This window comes from Macrotis lagotis, chromosome 1 (genome assembly GCF_037893015.1).
Source record: "Macrotis lagotis isolate mMagLag1 chromosome 1, bilby.v1.9.chrom.fasta, whole genome shotgun sequence".
In the NCBI taxonomy this organism is placed as follows: domain Eukaryota; kingdom Metazoa; phylum Chordata; class Mammalia; order Peramelemorphia; family Peramelidae; genus Macrotis; species Macrotis lagotis.
In genome coordinates, this window is record NC_133658.1 from 897,441,937 (window position 1) to 897,460,451 (window position 18,515).

An 18,515-nucleotide genomic window follows, 5' to 3' on the forward strand; every position below is an offset into this window, starting at 1 on the left:
AGCTGATGTCTGCAGATGATTATTTGCCCAGATTTACAATGAGTTAATGGGCAAAACCAGAACTATCAGGTGTCTTCTTATTTTTGTTGCCCCCATATCACACTAATCTCAGTGTAAAATTAATTTAAAATGCTTTAACTTAAATTACTATGAATAAAGAGATCCTGGTAGATTATGAAGACTTTTTCCCATGAAAAAATATAATTCTGTATTGAGATAATATGATCTGAGTGCTTACAAAAATGGAAAGAGGCGTGTTTGACCGGCACAAGAGATAAACTGCTCTGAATCTTGGTGTTCTTTTCTGTCCTTGGTAGAGTTAGAGCAGAGCCCAGTGTCGATATTTAAATGATGTCTCAAACCAGTCAACCTGGTGGGGAGCAGCCAAGTAGAATAAAGAAATGCTGAACATGCAGCTTACTGGTCTAAATGTTTTCATTCTATGCTATAATTTAAATTCCAAACCAAATATAATTACTAGTGCTTCAAATACAATTTATAATCCAGGTCTGCGAAGAAAATGCCAGTATATGGAATATACAGAAATAATCCCATTTATCTGCATATTATCCAGTTGTGGAAGTATTCAGTGGTGCAGATGGCTTAAAAAGTGGCTATTATTTCTTCTTGGTTTCATCAATTTTAAATTGTTTTAAACAATTATCAAAGCCTGGCTCCAATAAAATTACTGCTTCCTGAATTTTTAGTTTTGTGTATCTGTTCTGAGAATTGTGTACTGTAGAACCTTCAAAAAGTCAGTAAAATATTAGCTTAGATTCATTGTTTGAAATGAAGGCATTTGAAGCAATCTCCCTTTGTATATGTAAGTTTGGTTGTTTAAATTTTTAATAATGGAATTGCCCTGCATAAAATCATCACAGTTTGTCTCAAGTATCTCTCATATAGTCCTTTTAGTTTGCAGACACTTCACATATTAAATAAACTCTCCTGTTCCCCATTTCTTATTTTATCAAAATGCTGGGTTCCTTTCAGAGCTTAGCTCTGTAAGATACAAAATATCAGAGAGAGCATATTTGGAGCAATTATGAAACAGAATTATTTAAAGAGACAGACTCCATGCTGATAAAATTATTACAGAAAGCTTGTGTCTTTAAAAAAAAAAATCCTCCTCTGGTGCCTTCTTTTATTCTGTAGGTGATTTTGAGTCCAGTCAGTAAGCATTCATCAGGGTGCTTGTTCTATGCTGAGCACTGTTAAGTACTGATAGATGTGAAAAAAAAAAGATGGTGCCTTCCCTCAAGGGGCTTATAGTTTAAGGGGGTAAGAAGATGAGGGTGCAGCCAGGCAGGAAATGAAGAGCTAACTGCTTGTAGAGTCTTCCAGCTCTCCATCTAAGGGACCTGAACCTGGGCTCAGGGCTTCTTGAAGTGTGAGCTTTAGGGCTGATGTGATCTTCTAGGGATTACACTAGGGAAGCACAAGTTCTGGCCACTCCTCCCAAGCCAGAAAGGCTTCTCCTACAGAGTTCAGTGATGGACAGATTGCCTGGGAACCAACCTAACTTCAGTCAGAGAGGTATCTACTGCCCCCGCCTGGGGAGAATAGGGGTTCTAACCTGCTGCCAGCCCCAGCAAAATCAGGGCTAGAGGGATGGCCCATCCACATGACCAATAGGAGTATAGTCAGGATGACTGCAGTTAGCAGCAGTAGTAAATTAAATATATTATCCTTTTAGGGAGTATAGTTTAGTGGAAAAAAAAATCTGCAAGTTGAGATGCTCATAAACTGTAGTATAGTACTAGTTCTGCTGTTCACTAGCTGTGTATGCCTCTCTGTCACACTTTGCTCACCTGTAAAATAGGCCAACTCTACAGACCTCATGGTATGGTCTCAATTGATTGTCTGGTGGCTGTCGATGTGAAACTGCTTTGAACTAGGGACAAGTGGCTAGCACAGCTATTAGAACATGGGGGTTGAGAGTTTGGGGTCTCTGCCAGAGATCAGCTTTTATTGAAATGCAGATTTGGGGGCCCTTTCTGATGTTTGCTTGAGTTTTAAATTAAACTTTTTCTTTTCTCTCCTCCTCCTCCTTCTCCAACCCCTCCTGGCCCTTCTTCCCTTTGCAGGATGCTAGAAAAGCATGTGCAGATGCAACTTTGTCTCAGGTAAGAAGTTGTTTAAGATGAATTCCCATAATTTGTAAGTCATGCTACTACACTTAACAGTTCTTTTTACCTACATGGAAAGCTTTTGGAGTCAGTTGCTTTTGTCTTATGGATTGATGCATGTCTTTCAGATAGTGAGATTTGAGGCCTATTATTAGATTATCCAAAGATACGTTTTCCAGGGTGGCATCTTATCCTTTTTTGTATAAAAAAATCTGCTAATTGAGTGAGAGGTTAGTTTTCAAAGAGGTGATTATGGGATAAAACACAGTATTTTTGTTTTAGCATGATACTCGGTCCATTCCCAACATCCTTGAGGTGGTATTTCAAAGAGGCCTGCTTTATTAAGTAAAAAAAATGGCACCTACTTTAAAAATCATGGGCAATTTAGAAAAGTACCGCTCAGTAAATAAGTCCCAAATTTACATCAAAATGTAGTATTCTTGAGGTTTTTTCCTAAATCTGAAATATTACTTTATATGTTTCTTGATCACCAAACTAAGTTCTTTTGACAGAGTTCAAAGAGAAAGCAGAATTTGTTTGTTGAATAATTGTGTTACACAGAGACAGCAAGTGATTGAATGTTATCTGTAAAGGCTAAATTATAAAGTGTACTGAAATCAGTGCCCTTTAGACTGACAGATTGAATCATTGAGTACATTACTGGAGATGTCCTGATGCTTTAGCTTTGGCTACCTGTCAGATAGTCTGAACACCAGACAGAACTGACTAGTGGTAGAAATACTGATCATTTTCTCTCTTAAAACTTGCAATTTGTTATAAAGGATAGTCTTCCAACTATAAAATTAAAATCTTACTAACTCAGAACTTATGCTAATTCATTTCAGAACTGAAATTGCCATTGTATTCATCATGAAAAAGACCTATTGGGGACAAATGCAACATATGAACAGAATTTTAAGTAGAATATTTAGTAAACAAGCATTTTGTATTTGTATCCCTAGTCTCCAGGAGAGAAAAAAAAATGGCAGAAGTGTTTGTTGATGAAGCATTCAATGCCTATCATATGTCCAGCAGAGCAACTTGAGATTATGTTTAAACTACTTTAAAAAGAAAATATATGTGGTTTTTATGTGCATAAAGTAACAAACTAATTGTAAATAATTAATTCTTAAATGCAAGTCCTTAAAGATTCTGTGGAGAAGCCCATTAAGAAAATTGTGTATTGTTTTCTGATGTTGTAGCTGTGTGCTTTGGCTTTGCTTAAATTTTTTACTTTGTTACAAAGAAGAGTTTATTGTGAAGGGAGGGGGAGGTCTATCTAAAACAAAAGGCAATAATGAACTTTAAAATTAAATAATCTCTATCTCAGCCTAACCTTCCTACCAGTTAATACAAATTTATGAAGTTTTTCTGCAGAATGTAAAACTTAAGTTAAAATAATTTGATTTTCATTTATTCACAAATAATTTATGAAAAGTAATCCCATGTTGTAGAAATAATTATGAAAAGTTGTAGCAGTTTTAGATTTTCTTTTCAAAGCTAAGATTTTAAACTTCTGTCTAAGACCCAAAGAACTATTCCAAAATATGAAGGAAAATTTTATTATTCCTGATTTCCTAGAGTGTGACTGATGGATTTTAAGTTGTCCTTTTGGGAATTCTTTTAAATGAGGTTGAACGGTATGAAGAGATAAAAGATCCACATTTATAGAGACTAATCAAAGTTATCAACTGCATACTTTAATATTTCTTTCTAATTAGTAGTAAACTTTTGAAAAAAAATTACTAAGATAGGGTAGATCCAGAGCCAGCCTGTGTTTGATCATCTTGTTCTGTCTGCTTGAGAAGCCCTCATGTATATGTTGTTTGAGGTGCTTGCTTTCTAGAATTTTGCAGTCTGGTTGAGGGTAAGTCTGAGAAACCCAGGGGTCTCAGGAACAGACTGTATCAGCAATGAGATAGAATTTGTCTGCTGCAGAGTATGAGTATGACTGGTTCAATGGAAAAGGTAATGATTGAGCTCAGTTTTGACAGAGGGGTTGGAGAGGGCAAACACAGGTCAATTCTTTGCCACTTGATGTACCTGCTGCCTTCCAGGACCCCCTGCTGGGTTCTGAGGAGAGAGAGAGAGACACAAACTACAAGTTCCCTTCCCCAAGCCAGCAAGTTTTTCCAGGGTCCCTGCTCCAGGCTCCCCATACTGGGCTGCATATTGGAGGTAGAGTCCCTGTCCTTGGGCATTCTATCTTCTAGTGGGGAGATGTGTAAGCTAATGTAGGTAGCATGTAGGCCAACACGAACATAGATGAAGGAATGGGAGATGAGAGCATTTGGACTAAATCCTAGTAGGCTTTGGGGTGGGGTGGGGGGAGTCACACTCTCCATTCTGAGAAACAGATGAGGAAAGACTGTAGTCCCAGGATGGAGAATAGTTTGTGAAAATACACAGTGGCAGAAGATGGAATATTGGTTCTGGAAATAGTTAGTAGTCCAATCTGGCTTGAATGAAGTGTGCATGGAGGAATGATTTGAAACAAAAACAGAAATAGGTTGGTGCTGAATTTTGGAGAATGTCTGCCAAGCTGAGAAATTTGTGTTTTATCCTGGGGAAGAAGGGAACCATTGGGTTTTTTGTTTTTTCAGCAGAGGATTGACAAGGTCAGTCCTATGTCTTAATAATATGATTTTGTGAGCAACGTGAATGATCAATTGGAAAAGGGAAAGATCAGAAGCAAGGACATCAATCTGGAGATTATTGCAGTATTTCTGGTGAAATATCCAGACTTCAGTTAGTATGTCGTTAAGTAGAGACAAGGGGATGGAAACAAGAAATACTATGAAGGTAGAATTGACAAGACTTGGCTACCAGTTGAACATTGCTAAGGGCCAAAAAGTGAACAAAGAGTACCAATAGAAGAGAGAGCCTAGAATGTTTATGCTATAAATGACTTTGAAGACCAAGCAGAATAGTTTGATCATAAAACAGAACTGTGAGAGGTTTTAGAGCAAAGAAAGAAATGATGAACCATGGTATTTGAGGATGAATCTGATGGTAGTTTGAGTCGGAGAAGGAGCTTTCAATAAAAGAGACGCTCCAGAGTCCAATCAGGAGGACCTAAAAGGTGTGGCACCTGCTGAACCAATGCAAAGATGATGACTGTGTGAAACCTGGGTTGATAAGCATTTAGTAACCCCACGCCCTCTGCCAAGAACAACAGTGGGACCATTTATAGAGTGAAGTTGCGATAAGGTCATGAACTGCCAGTGCTCTCCAGATTGTGATTTAGAACGCTTTTCTTTTGTAGATCACAGCCAACATTGATCCAGTGGGTCGGATCCAAATGCGTACTAGAAGAACACTGAGGGGACACTTGGCTAAAATTTATGCAATGCATTGGGGCACCGATTCCAGGTACGTACAACTGCAATTGGAGCATTTATGTCCTACTGAGCTTCTCTCCCTGACTGCCTCCTCACTCTTCTCCCTCACCACCCCCCCATATCCAGTGGATTTCTGTGTCCCATCCTTTCTCCCTTCACAGCTTCCCTCCTCTGGCACTGCCATCATCCTGATACCTCTGATCCTTCCTCACTCAGTTGTCAAATCTAATTTCCTGATCATTTCTCCCTACTTAGTCACTCAGCTCCAGGGGCCCTCTCAAAAATAAAATCCTTTCTTTGGCTTTCAAAGCTCTTACCTATTCCAGTCTTTGTATACCTTACTCACTTCCATCTCCCCTTAAGATCTGCTGACCTTGGTCTCCTTGTTTATTGTTCCATTTCCTAACACCAGGCCTTCTCTCACATCTGTCCAGGCCCCCTGACTTCCTTGAAATCCCAACTAAAACCATCTCCTGAGAAGCCTGTCCTAATTCCCCCTGCACGCTACTTCACCCCTATGTCTGCAGCTTGTTTCTTCATAAGTTATGGGCATGTGTTGTCTCCCAGCAGGTTTTTCTTCACAGTGGGAACAATTGTTTTGCCTTCATTTGGGTTAGTTTTTAGTACAGGCTTTGGGGACCCTTAATAAATACTTGTTGAGTTGAATTCTTGCTGAAATTAAGCTGAAATCATTTTTGACACGTTAGGTTTGTGAAGATTTGGAGACTGGAAAGGTAAGGGACAGGGTGAATGATGCCAGTTGACTTAGTAGTCTTCTTCAACCCAGGAATCTGAGCTTCTTCTCAGCTTTTGGAGAAGTTAATGCTTTGGGTGAAGGTTGGACTCAGTGCCAATAAGGAGCTTTCTCAAGGAGAAGCTTTCCCTCCAGATCTATTGGGTCTTTTTGCAGCTTGTTGATGCAGTGGAGTCAGAAAGATCAGAGTTCAAAATGAGCCTCCAGTGTTTAGCTGTGGAACTCTGAAGTCTTCCTAACCTGTGTGCCTCCTTTCCTCATACTGCAACATGGAGGTCATCCTAGCCCAACTATCCAGGAGTCTTATGGGGATCATATGAGATAAAATCTGTCAAGCTCATGGCAGGATGTTAGGCACACATATGAGCTTTATAAATGCTTCTTCTCTTCCTTCCCCTTTCCTCCCTCTTTGAGGCTTCTTGAAGTTCGGTCTCTCTGACCTTTCCCAGTGAAGTGGTTCTGAGGTTGACACAGTTCTCTAACCCATGCACTGTGTTGGGTGGGCCTTGTCCTCACCTAGGTCAGTGTATGTGTTCTACGTTGATCTGTCTCATTGTTTAGCTGCATAGACTCTTTTCCTTGGTCAGTTGCTTCAGTTTATATTAGCATATTTTATGGTCCTGCATGCTGTGATCCCTTAATGATGACAAGGTGTTCAAAAGTCAAAGTGAAGAGGGGACTCACCCACTCTTGGGGGTGGGGAGCATCAAGAAAAATGTTTTTAGTACATTTTAAAACATTGTAGTTGGCCTTAATTCTGCTGTTATTTCAAAATCCTAAGAATTGTTCTTGCAGTTTCTGACACTTGTGGTACTTCTCAGTTTGTATTCCTAGGATCATCATTCTTAATGTTAGGTTCAAAGGTTTAGGAAGTTTCCCTTGGAATTTCCCTGACTCTTTGAAGATTTGCCATTCTTGAATTTGTCAAAACATTTCCCTCTATAATAAAATCTGTTATTTTGTTATTATCCAGAAGTGAACTCTACCAAATCTGGAAGAGTCCTAGTTTAAGAACTGAGAAGAATCATTATGATATCTATTAAGAAAAGTTAAAATCTGTTCAGTAGAGTAATTAAAATAGTGGTAGAAATTACAAATTTGAGAAAAATCTGTATTCAGAAGCGTATAATCTTCTCTTCACAAAATAAGTTCAAAGTTTTAATCTATTGATGTTTGGTTTTGTCCATGGGATTTCAATACACAAATTAATATCTGAGACTGGTATTAAATGTTTTTAGAACAGTCATTTAAAATGTGTGGGACCTACATGGGGGTTACTGTTCCATATCCTGCTCTATAGTAATGCTCTGAAATCAAGGAATAAGAACTTCAGTTTTTTTTAATTTTTCTTTAAGGCAGTGGGGTTAAGTGACTTCCCCAAGGTCACATAGCTAGGCCATTATTGAGGCCAAAGTTGAACTGAGGTCCTCCTGACTCCAGGGCCAGTGCTTTGTCCACTGCTCAAACTAGCTGCCCCTAAGAACTGCAGCTTTAGACCTGAACTTGATACATTCACTTTAAGTATAACCTTTCACTTCTGGCAGAGTTACTTGAACATGAACTACCCTTAGCATTTTTAAATTCTTGAATAAATGGAATGGAAATGGGGTCATCCCCCCAAAAATTGTCATTCTGGTTCATGAGTTAGCAGGACAGGTTAGAAATAGCAAATTAGGATTTAAACCAGAAGTTCTTAACTTTTTTTGTGTCATGGAATCCTTTGGCAATTTTAGGTATCCTTTGGACCCCCCCTTCTCAGTAATAATGAAAATGCATAAAATAGAGAGCATTGTAATAAAATAAAAAGTTACAAAGGAAACCAAATTAAAATGTTAAAAAAAAAAGTTCTCCATCCATGTTCATAGCCCCCCTGAAGTCTATCCATGATTAAGATTAAGAACCCTGAGCTAGAATGGTGAGCATAGGAACCATTAATCTTAACATACAGTGATTTAGTCAGGGCTTTGGTGCTTAAACTCATTAGACCCAGGGAACTGAGTTTTTAGTTATGTCAACCTTTTGAATTTTTTTTCCTCCCTTTGATATATTGCTATGTTAACTCTTATTTGCTCGTGTGGCAGTGTAACAATCACTCTCCTAATTTTTCATTTTTTAATTCTCTGAATGTGGGGTGGGTTAAGGCAGGTGGGAGAGAGTAAAATAAACAGCCTCTTTCTTCAAGAGCTTTTTCTGTTCCAGAGTAGAAAACTTCCAGTTATTAAATACCAAACAGTATTATAGATAGTAAATACTGTTCCAAGAAAGGAGAGATCACTAGGGTTTGGAACAGCCAGGGAAGGGAGGAGTTGATGGTATTGGAGCTGAATGTTGAAGAACAAAGCAAGACTGCACTAAGACACAGACCTGACTGAAACAAACTGAGTCACAAAGTGTGGTGCCAGAGGGGCAGTCATTGTGAAGGAGAGTGGGGATGCAGCACCAAACCTAAACTAGGAGACCTAGTTTCAAATTCTGCCTTAACCATTGTTCTCCCATAATCTTCAGAGCTCCTGTTGGCTCATCAATAGAATGGGCATAAATGAGACTTGACTTCCTCCATGAGGGAAGGAAAGGACAAGTTATTATTCCCTGCTAAATAATCAGGCATTTTCTTAGAATTATGTGTAAATTAAGAATAAGTAGACTTTGAAGAAGCTCTCTAATTAGGAAGTACAAGAACTTTAGACCAGCTGAGCCTTTTTTGTTTTATTATTTCCTTCCTCGCCACTTGCAGTATTTCTGATAGGGCTGCTAAATAAACTGAATTCTGGTTCAGAGAGGTAAATTTGGTAATGCCAATTAAAATTGGTTGTACCCTATATAGGATCATAAATTTAGATATGGATCATCCAAGCTGGTTATTTTTTGCAGTTTGGAAAACTGAGGCCCCGAAAGACTATATTCTTAAAATGCCTCTCATAGTTTCCTGATTTGAGATTAGCAGGATTGTCTTTGCTCACTTTCAAAAAGGATGAACAGATTAGGATCTTCTACCATCTTCAGTTCAATAGCAATAAGGGTAATTTTAGTTATATAATATAGTACTACTAAAGGTAACCTTACTGATCTAATGAAAATGAACTGATTTTCTCTCTTTTAGATCATCTTAATTCTCAGCACTGTAAGATAATTTAGAATTTTATCATGCCACAAGATAAGATCAATTTAAAAAAAAGCAGAGTGACAGTGGTGGTTCTTGTCCTTCATTATTGAAGAAGCCCAAAACGACATCACTATGTTTGAGTCAAATTACCATGTGTCTAACAGTAACTGATCATATCAAAACAAACTTGGAATGCTCTACTACAGGTTGGACACAAATAGTCCATGTGAACACCTGGGGTGGATACTCTAAATCTGCCACGTTTCCTTTGAGGTACTTCAATTCTGCCTTCCTCATAGAGTACAGCCAGCCCCCTTCACTGATGAGGACATGCAATGCTGGGTGGTCCTATGCCAAGCTGTACAATCAGTTCTAAAGTCCTTAAGAGAGAGACCTTCAGGGTGACCCGCTATCACCTCTTCTGACCCCCTTGTAAACACTTGCCCTGTGTGAGTTCTCTATAATTGGAGAAGCATACATCTGGCATTCTAACATGTGCAGCCCATTGTAGTTGCTCTGTAGTAATGCTGGAATGCTAGGCAGTTTAGCTTGAAAAGGGACCTCAGTGTCTGGTAGCTTCTCCTGACAGATGATCTTCAGAATCTTCCTAAGACAATTTAAATGAAAGTGATTCCATTTCCTGACATGGCACTGTAGACTGTCCAGGTTTCATAGGCATATAGCAAAGAAGTCAGCAAAACAGCTGTCCATAGAGATGTGTTTGAAATTTTTGGGCTTGAGCTAAGGAAAAATTAGATTAAAAATTTAGTTGATGGAAACAAAAACTTTTTCTTAATAATATGATGGCCTATAAAGAAAGGTCTCACACTTAAATAGCCCCTCAGTAATGAACTAAGTGTGCACTGAAAAAAAGGAGACAGTGTCCTTGAGAAGCTTATACTGTAATGAAGAAGAGGATGAACACAGGAGATGACAGATGGCAGGACAGTAAAAAGAAATTAGGAAAAGTCAGGTGTAGAAGGAGGTATTTGAGCTGCATCGTGAAGAAAGAGAAATAGGCAGGTAGAGCAGGATGGGGGGGCAGTGCATAGGGTCCATGTTTGGAATCAGGAAGACTTGGGTTTATATCTGGCCTCAGACCCTCACTAGATGGATGGCCCTGGGCAAGTCACTTCACCCGTTAGCCTCAGTTTTCTCAGCTGTAAAATGGGGGTAACTGCATCAAATTTGCCTGATTGTTGTGAAGGTGAATTGAGATAATATTTGTAAGCACTATATAAATGTTAGCTATTTTGATGATTGTTGTAAGGCAGAGAGGAAAAATCAAGAAGGTAAGTTTGGCTATCTAGATAGAAGAGTGAAGGAGGGCAGAAGAATATCCAGTAAGGTTGGTTATGTCCAGGTTCTGAAGGGATTTAAATGCTAAACAGAGTTTATATTTTATCCCAGAGACAACAGGGAACCACTGGAGTTTTCTGAGTAGGGGATGCCCTAGTCAGACCTTAAGGAAAATCTCTTTGGCAGCTGAGTGAGGGATGGGCTGGAGGCAGAGAGACCAATTGATGCCACCATTGTAGGAGAGAGGTGCCAGAGCACCTGAATTAAAGTGTTTGGCTTAAATTGCTAAAGACTAAGTTGAACAAAGACTATTTATTAAGGTTCTCCAAAGTAATTAGATTTTCCACTCTCAAGCCAAGGCTAGATTAGCATTGTATTGTAGGTTAGACTTTTTTGGATAAACCCTTCCAGCTTTGGAGTGTTGTCATTCCATGAACTAATACCAGCTTAAAGTCTATCATATAATTTTGAAAATGAAAGCCTTGCTTTTATCAATAATGCATAGGTGACTTTCTCTTAGTCCAGGTTTATCTTAAGAACTGATTTTCCAAATGTTGTAACATGGAAATATGATCTCTATCAAATAACATTTGGAAAAATCTAAAATTTGCACACTATAATAAATGAGTAAATTTCAACTTGCATAAAAAGACCCAAATAATTTGTTGGGGGGGTTTTAAGGGTTTTTTTTTTTTGCAAGGCAAATGGGGTTAAGTGGTTTGGCCAAGGCCACACGGCTAGGTAATTATTAAGTGTCTGAGACCGGATTTGAACCCAGGTACTCCTGACTCCAGGGCCAGTGCTTTATCCACTACGCCACCTAGCCGCCCCCAAATAATTTGTTAAGACAATTTTTTTCTCTTCCTTATCTCAGCAAAAATCTACTAAAATCAGCATGCAGGTAGACAAATCAGTCTTGTAACTTAAATGATAAAAACTCATTTATGCTAAAATCTTGTGATAAGCATTCTCAATAAGCCTAATTTCAAATCTTTTTCAGTATTCCTTTTTTTTAGGGCTTTATTGATGTTGTTGTTGTTGTTTTGTACAAGACAATGGGGTTAAGTGGCTTTTCCAAGGCCACACAGCTAGGTAATTATTAAGTGTCTGAGGTCAGATTTGAAGCCAGGTACTCCTGACTCCAGGGTTGGTGCTCTATCCACTGTGCCACCTAGCCACCCCCTTTTTCAGTATTCTTAAAAGACATTTATTGAAAGATTATACTTAACATAAAAATATTTTTAAATAAATTTTTTTAATAAATTGCACTTTCAGTTCAAAATTCATTGCTCCACAATTGCTCTACAAATCTTTCAGCATACAAAACTGAAACCTCTATAACTGAACTGTTCATCAAAGTCACATTGATAATTAGCACGATTACCCAGAGGGAAGAAAAAAACTTGATTAAAATCATTCTCAGAAAGATCTTACGGTTAGGAGAAATTTGGAAGCCTAAAAGCTTATTTCTTTTGTATCTAGTCTTTAACTGTGTCAGAATGGGACAGAGAATTAAGCACTAGGGATTTTCTTTTGCCTGTGGCCTTAGAAATATGTATATAGGTCTCAAAATTTTAATGAATTTTAGTTGATATCTAGTTTACTGGTGCTCAAAAGACATCTAACCCTCTCACTTCTGAGTAACAGTAACTCATATGTACCTGGTTGTTTACAAAGTACTTTCCTTCACAATCCTATGGGAAAAAATTCACTGGCCAGAATTGATTTTTACTTGAGTGTTCAGAATTCAGGGTTTTTATCTATTCAGTCAACAGTGCAGTGTGTTGGACTGTCTTTTGTCTTCAGATCACAGTAGACTGACTTCTTCCTCTTCCCAGCAAGCCATTGCAAAAAAACAGAGTTTTAGAAAGAACAAAAAGAGATCAGCAAAAGTTGGCAGAAGTGACATTAGCCTCAGCTGAAAAGTCATTTAATGTTCCGTGTACCCATAATAATTCACTTTAGAGATGAAAGAAGGGAAGGATTGGTCATTAAAACTACAGGTTGAAGTTCAGTTTCCTGTTCTTTCCATCCACATTATATAGTCACTGGTATTTTCTGGAGAAGCAGGTATAGTAACAGTGGAAGGAGCCCTGAGCCTGTGGTCAGAGGTCTGGGTTCAAATGTGACCTGCCTCTCCTGCTTTTTGCCTGTAAACTATGACTTGGGCAAAGTCACTGACGATTCCTGAGCCACAGATTTCCTCCTCTGAACCAGATGACCTTGAAGCTTTTCAACTCCAGATCTGTGATCTTGTGTCCCTACAGTTCTGCCTCCTGGACTCTACCCCAGCTCACAGAAGCCTTCTCAGATTTCTCTGAATTACTCATTTTTTTCACATACTAGATTTTGTTTAGCTGTTCCCAGTTTGCTGCCACAGAATGTGATGCTGTGAATAGTTTGATGTATATGAGACCTTAGAGTCTCAGAGCATAGAAATTTTAACTCACCCCTTTAGTGTAATTCCAAATTGCTTTCCAAAATGGGTTTCATTTCATTGTTCCACCAACAGTATATTTATTCTTTTGCTTTTGTTTTACGGGAGTCTAACACAAAATTCTTAAAGGAAAATTATTTCTATCAGTAAAATAATTATTTCAAATATTTTACTGTATAAAATAGTGTCTTTGAAAACAAGAAGGTTATTTTCCAAATGCACAAAAATATATTAGAAATTTTCAAAGCTACAGGGCATAGTAGATTGAGCACCAACCCTAGAGTTAGAAGGTACCTAGATACCTATGATTTAGATATCTAAATAGAATGTTCTAATTAACTTTTTTTATTATTTAAGAATGAACTGTCCGCTCTTGGTTACTGTGGTACTCACATGTGTTTACCTTGTGTTTTTCTTCCAGGCTTCTAGTTAGTGCCTCACAAGATGGAAAACTCATCATTTGGGATAGCTACACCACAAACAAGGTGAGAGAGCCCAAGACAATGTTGTAGTTTACTTAAGTTCAATGCAAAGTAGACTGAGTGGTTTATACCTGAATGTTCTGTGAAATTAAATCTTATCTTTGATAAGAGTTGAGGACTCCTACATACCATCCAGCAATAGAGTTGCTGGAGCCTTAAAAGGTGATGGATGAGGTTTTTAAAAATTACTTTCAGCCACATGGACTGCCCATGCAGGAGCATATTACTGTAATTAAAACAACCAGTTTACTTTCCCAGAGCTGTTCTGACTAGAGGAAATAGAAAACATTTTAGGACTGGGTCTACAGAGGCAGGCAGAAGATCACACAGACCAAAAGGTAAAATTCTCAATTTAGTATTTAAAAACAATTTTTATTCTGAAAAATGCTGGAGGAATTTCTACTTTCAAAATTTAATAAAAAATTGAAATTTATGATTCTTAAATTAACATTTAACAGTTTTTTTAAAGTTTTTATTTAGTCTAATCCAACATTATAAGAGATTTGAGCTCTTAAGTACAGTAAAGTGCAGTATTTTGTAACAAAACATTAAATTTGCAAACAAAAAAATGTGACATTTTTCTTGGAAGAAATTTATTCGGGTGCATCATCCTGTTGCACCAGAGAAACTGCTATAGTGAGTCGTAATCAAGAGCCGCTCTGTTGAGCTTTAAGTTGGTTTATTGTAGATGTCTAGAATCAAAATTGGTCTCTCCAGTAGTGAACAGACCTCACTGAAATGTGAGTCAAATGATTGTGTGTGGATGATCCTCAGGATAATTTTGATCCTTGTAATATGCACACTTTCTTTCCTGCTGTCTCCTACTCAAAAATAAAAACTGAAAAGGAGACTTCAACTCTGTCCCTATCTGTTGTCCTAAGGTCCACGCCATTCCCCTGCGCTCCTCTTGGGTCATGACCTGTGCTTATGCACCTTCTGGCAACTACGTGGCCTGTGGTGGGCTTGACAACATCTGTTCCATTTACAATCTGAAAACTCGTGAAGGAAATGTGCGTGTGAGCCGTGAGCTGGCTGGACACACAGGTGAGGGGTCTATATGGTTATCTCATTGCTGGGTTTCTCTTTGGGGCATAGCTTTTACCATTAGTTTTCTAGTAGTGTGTTGAGGGACAGGAAAAGTGGAAATTGAATGAAGGTGCCCATCTTGGACTGTCACAGACTAGATTCCTCCTCCCCTCCCAGACCAGTCTTCTTAGTGCCTTCTGTGGGTGCCCTCTGAGCACCTCTACTCTCACTGTTACATGGCTGGAACCCTCCCATAAGTATGGCATGACTGTCCATGCAAGTAGGTGTCTACTGATAAATACTATTCCTTTGTACCACTGTCATTTGCTGACCCCAGGTCAACCTTCTCTCATCCTTGCAGACTTCAACAACTGACCCCCCATTTTCTTCCATGTCAGTATCATCCTGAGGTCTACCTGGGGAGCCCTGGGAAACAGTGGGCTGTTAAAATAGCATTCTTTACTACTCATTTATTCAACATTCATGTGCCCTTTTGTATCTACATTCAACATTTATTTAATACTATCATTGATAATTTAATCATAACATTTAATAATTATTTAATCATGTTTAATGTTTGCAGTTAGCAGCCCATATCGATACGTTGATACCAGAGTAGTGAAATTAGTAGTAATTTGTTCCAGAATTACTACAGGAGTTAGTTTTACACGTCATCATGATATTTTATGTCCTTTGGAGAAGGAGAGAATACCTTTCCTAATTAACATTGGTGTCTGTTTCCCCCTTGTTTGGGGTCCATTGTCAATTTGTTGGTCTGTGATTTAGATTAATTAAATGGAATAGTTTAGATGAAGTAGACGTTACTCAGGAAATCGAAGAGAAAGAAAGTTATCAGGGCTTTTTGACTGAGGATATGCTGTCTTTACCTTAATGAAAAGATTTTTGAAAGGGAAAGTAGAGCCAGGTTAAGTTAATATTTATCACTATAAGGACATGCTTTAAGCTTATTCTGTTTCCAAATTATTGTGAAACCTTCCCTGGAAAATCTGTTTTACTGTGAGTTACAGAAATGTCTCCTTGAAACTGTTTTAGTCCACAAATAAGAAACTTCCAGTATTCATGACCCTGCAAAGATAGTTTGGTGTCATTGCCATTTCAGACTTGTGTTCCTCCTATCAAGAACCATGTCAGTGACTTAGATTGCTCAAATGCAGCCAAAGGGCTAGGGAGTGTGTGGTGCCAGGAGGGAAGTCTGGCCGTGGGCAGCCCCCCCCCCCCAAGACCTCAGATCAAATTAAGGTTTCCTTGTGGAGCTTCTGTTTCAAGATGACTATGGGTAATGCCCAAAGCTCGGTTGTACAAGTCTACAGCTTTGGTAGAGCTTGGGAATCAAGAGGACCTGAGATCAAATCTTGCTTCAGTTTGTTCATCTGTAAAAGGGAATGATAGATTCTACCTCCCAGGCTTCTTAGGGATCAAATAAGTTATGTAGATCTTAAAGAACCCTAGAATGTAAGTTGCTACTGTTATTATCATGATTATTTTCAGCAGACTTCTTTTCATATACAAGGTCTTTCAGAACTTTACCTTTTTATAGATGCAGGGGCAATGACCCTCAGAAAGGTCAGTGAGTTACCCATTGTCATAGAACTAGACAGTTTCAGAACAAGAATTTAAACTAATCTTGATTCCAAAGCTAATTCACCTTTGGAGGCAGCTTCTTGTTGGGAACTCTGAGGTTCTTTCCAGGGTCTGCCGTAGAGAAGCAGGAGCCTGCCCCCTTCGGTCCGCTCCTTATCTACTGGAGCATTCTAGTGGCCAGGCTTGAGTGCTACCTATGATTTGCTTTCCATCTTGTGGGTTCTGGCCCAGCTACCTCTTTATCCTTGCCTGAAGCCTGCTCCATCAGGACAAATTGACTTCTTTTTCCCATCAGAATACTTTTAACATGAGTTCTCCTTCCCCTGGTCCTATCTCCTGGCTTCAGTTGAAGTCCACAAGATTTTTGCTTTATTGACTTTACTTTTCACTAGGGATGTCATTTTGCATGGTGACTCTTACCTCTAGATAATTTAGGAGGATGTTCAGTCATGTCCCATCTTCAAATTGATTCTTTGGGTAACTACCATGATGTATATTTTTTCTGCCCTTATTTTTCCTTTTTTCTAAGGAAATTCCTATTAGCATTAGTCTTCCACCACAATTTCACAGTGATTCAGATTCAACCAAAGCAGAGGTCTGAGCTAGAATTTGATCCCCAAAGCTTCTGTCTGTTCAGTCCTTCTAATCAGGCCTCTCCAGAATAAGTCACTGGTTAGGTTTGAGTCATAAACACTGTGTCCTAGGAACTACAACTAGGATGTCCCATTTAAATTCACTAATTTGAAATTTTCACTTTGCCTTGTTTCATAATAAACCTAAAAAGAATGGTAACTGGGTGAAGAGCTGAAGAATCTGAGGAAGGTTTTGAAGGGAACACTGCCCTGAAGTAAATAGTCTGAACAAGTGTCTTCCTGGAGAGGAGGTTTCTGGTGGGATGTGGGAGTGATCTGAAGAAACCATTTTCAGAAGGGTTTTGATCACACATGCTTCAAAAATTACACAGCATTAATAGATAGGAATTATGGCTCATTGGAAATAGGGTCATTTATATGAAAATCTAGTGGTTTTTTCCTTCCTTAAAAATCATTTTACCCACATAGAGTCATAGCAATATAGCTTGCTGATTCTTAGCAGTTAGTCAGCCCCCATTTATTAAGAGCCTAATCAGTACAGGAGCTTAAAGAAATAAGCACACACATGCATACACACACAGAGGATACCAAATAATGCAAGGTAATAATGATTAGAATAGACCCATCATCTGCTTGGAAGGTTAACCTTCAGCTATTAAGAAGTAAGGAAGACATAAGTGCTGGGTAAAAGCATTGTCCGGCAAGAACTGGGTGTGAAGGGACTGATGTCTAATAAGTCTGGATCTGGGTTAGGATGGGACTTAAGAGCCAGAAGAAGAGTTGAACCCCACAGCTTATGAAACCAAAGGAGCTTTAGGAGCATCTCAGAGAAAGTAGTGTGTATGATGTGTTGTCAGTGAGGGAGAAAGACTGGGGGCTGAGAGATAGTGTTAGGGACTGCAGCAGCAATCTTGGTGCTGAGAGCCTGCCTATATAGGAAAGGAAAAGAAATGTTACGAAGGAAAGCAGGGGAAGGGGAGGGGAAGGGAATCCACAAGACAAATTTAAGGTGCTACAGAATGTTGCCCATTGCTCGGAGTAGGAAATCTCATTGTTTGTAAATTTATTTAGTCCTTCTTGTGCAGTTAAAATCATAGGATGGTATATATCACATTCAAGAATATTATATACCTAATGTCTATATTATTTTTTCTTGGATAAATTTAATTTAAATTTTATTTCCTCCCAATATTCAGCAGATCATAGTTAATCTTACCCCTCTTACCTTAACTCTGCAGATCATCATTTGCTTGCCCAGATCAAAGCTGGCTTCTGCCCCAGAAATAAATATTGTGTTTTGCTTTGGTTTGGGGGTGGGGTGAGTGTTGTTTTGGACTTTTTAACTCTACCTTGGGGTTAAAGGGGGGGAAAAAAAGAAATCCTGGCTATAGTAGTAGACCTTAAGACTTTGACTTATAGAACAGAGCATTGAAAAACCTTTTCACACCAAATCCTTGAATTCGCCTGGTTCATTCTCAGAGGTGTCGGTTCTGATCTGACTTTTAGTGTTTACGCTCTGTTTTCCAGGTTACTTGTCGTGCTGCCGCTTCTTGGATGATAATCAAATTGTCACCAGCTCTGGAGACACCACTTGGTGAGTGACAGGCCCCAACGACTTCTCATCTGTCTTTTCGGTCGCCCTACTTACATCTCTCAAAAGTCTGTTTGACCTGGGACTTCCAGCATTGTAGACCAGGCCACAGAGGCATAATTGAAAATGGGCAGGAAAATGTTTAGTACTGAACAGGG

At 38.7% G+C, this 18,515-nt stretch overlaps 1 protein-coding gene across 2 annotated transcripts in view; it reads left to right on the top strand.

Moving 5' to 3' along the window:
- GNB1 (G protein subunit beta 1) overlaps nucleotides 1-18,515 on the top strand; it is a 108,480-nt gene that overhangs the window by 72,575 nt on the left and 17,390 nt on the right. For both annotated transcript variants that reach the window (XM_074218711.1, XM_074218710.1), the window contains exons 4-8: nucleotides 2,088-2,126; nucleotides 5,395-5,501; nucleotides 13,485-13,548; nucleotides 14,427-14,589; nucleotides 18,294-18,360. In XM_074218711.1, the coding sequence (XP_074074812.1) occupies nucleotides 2,088-2,126; nucleotides 5,395-5,501; nucleotides 13,485-13,548; nucleotides 14,427-14,589; nucleotides 18,294-18,360 (440 nt within the window). The remainder of the gene's footprint in view (nucleotides 1-2,087; nucleotides 2,127-5,394; nucleotides 5,502-13,484; nucleotides 13,549-14,426; nucleotides 14,590-18,293; nucleotides 18,361-18,515) is intronic.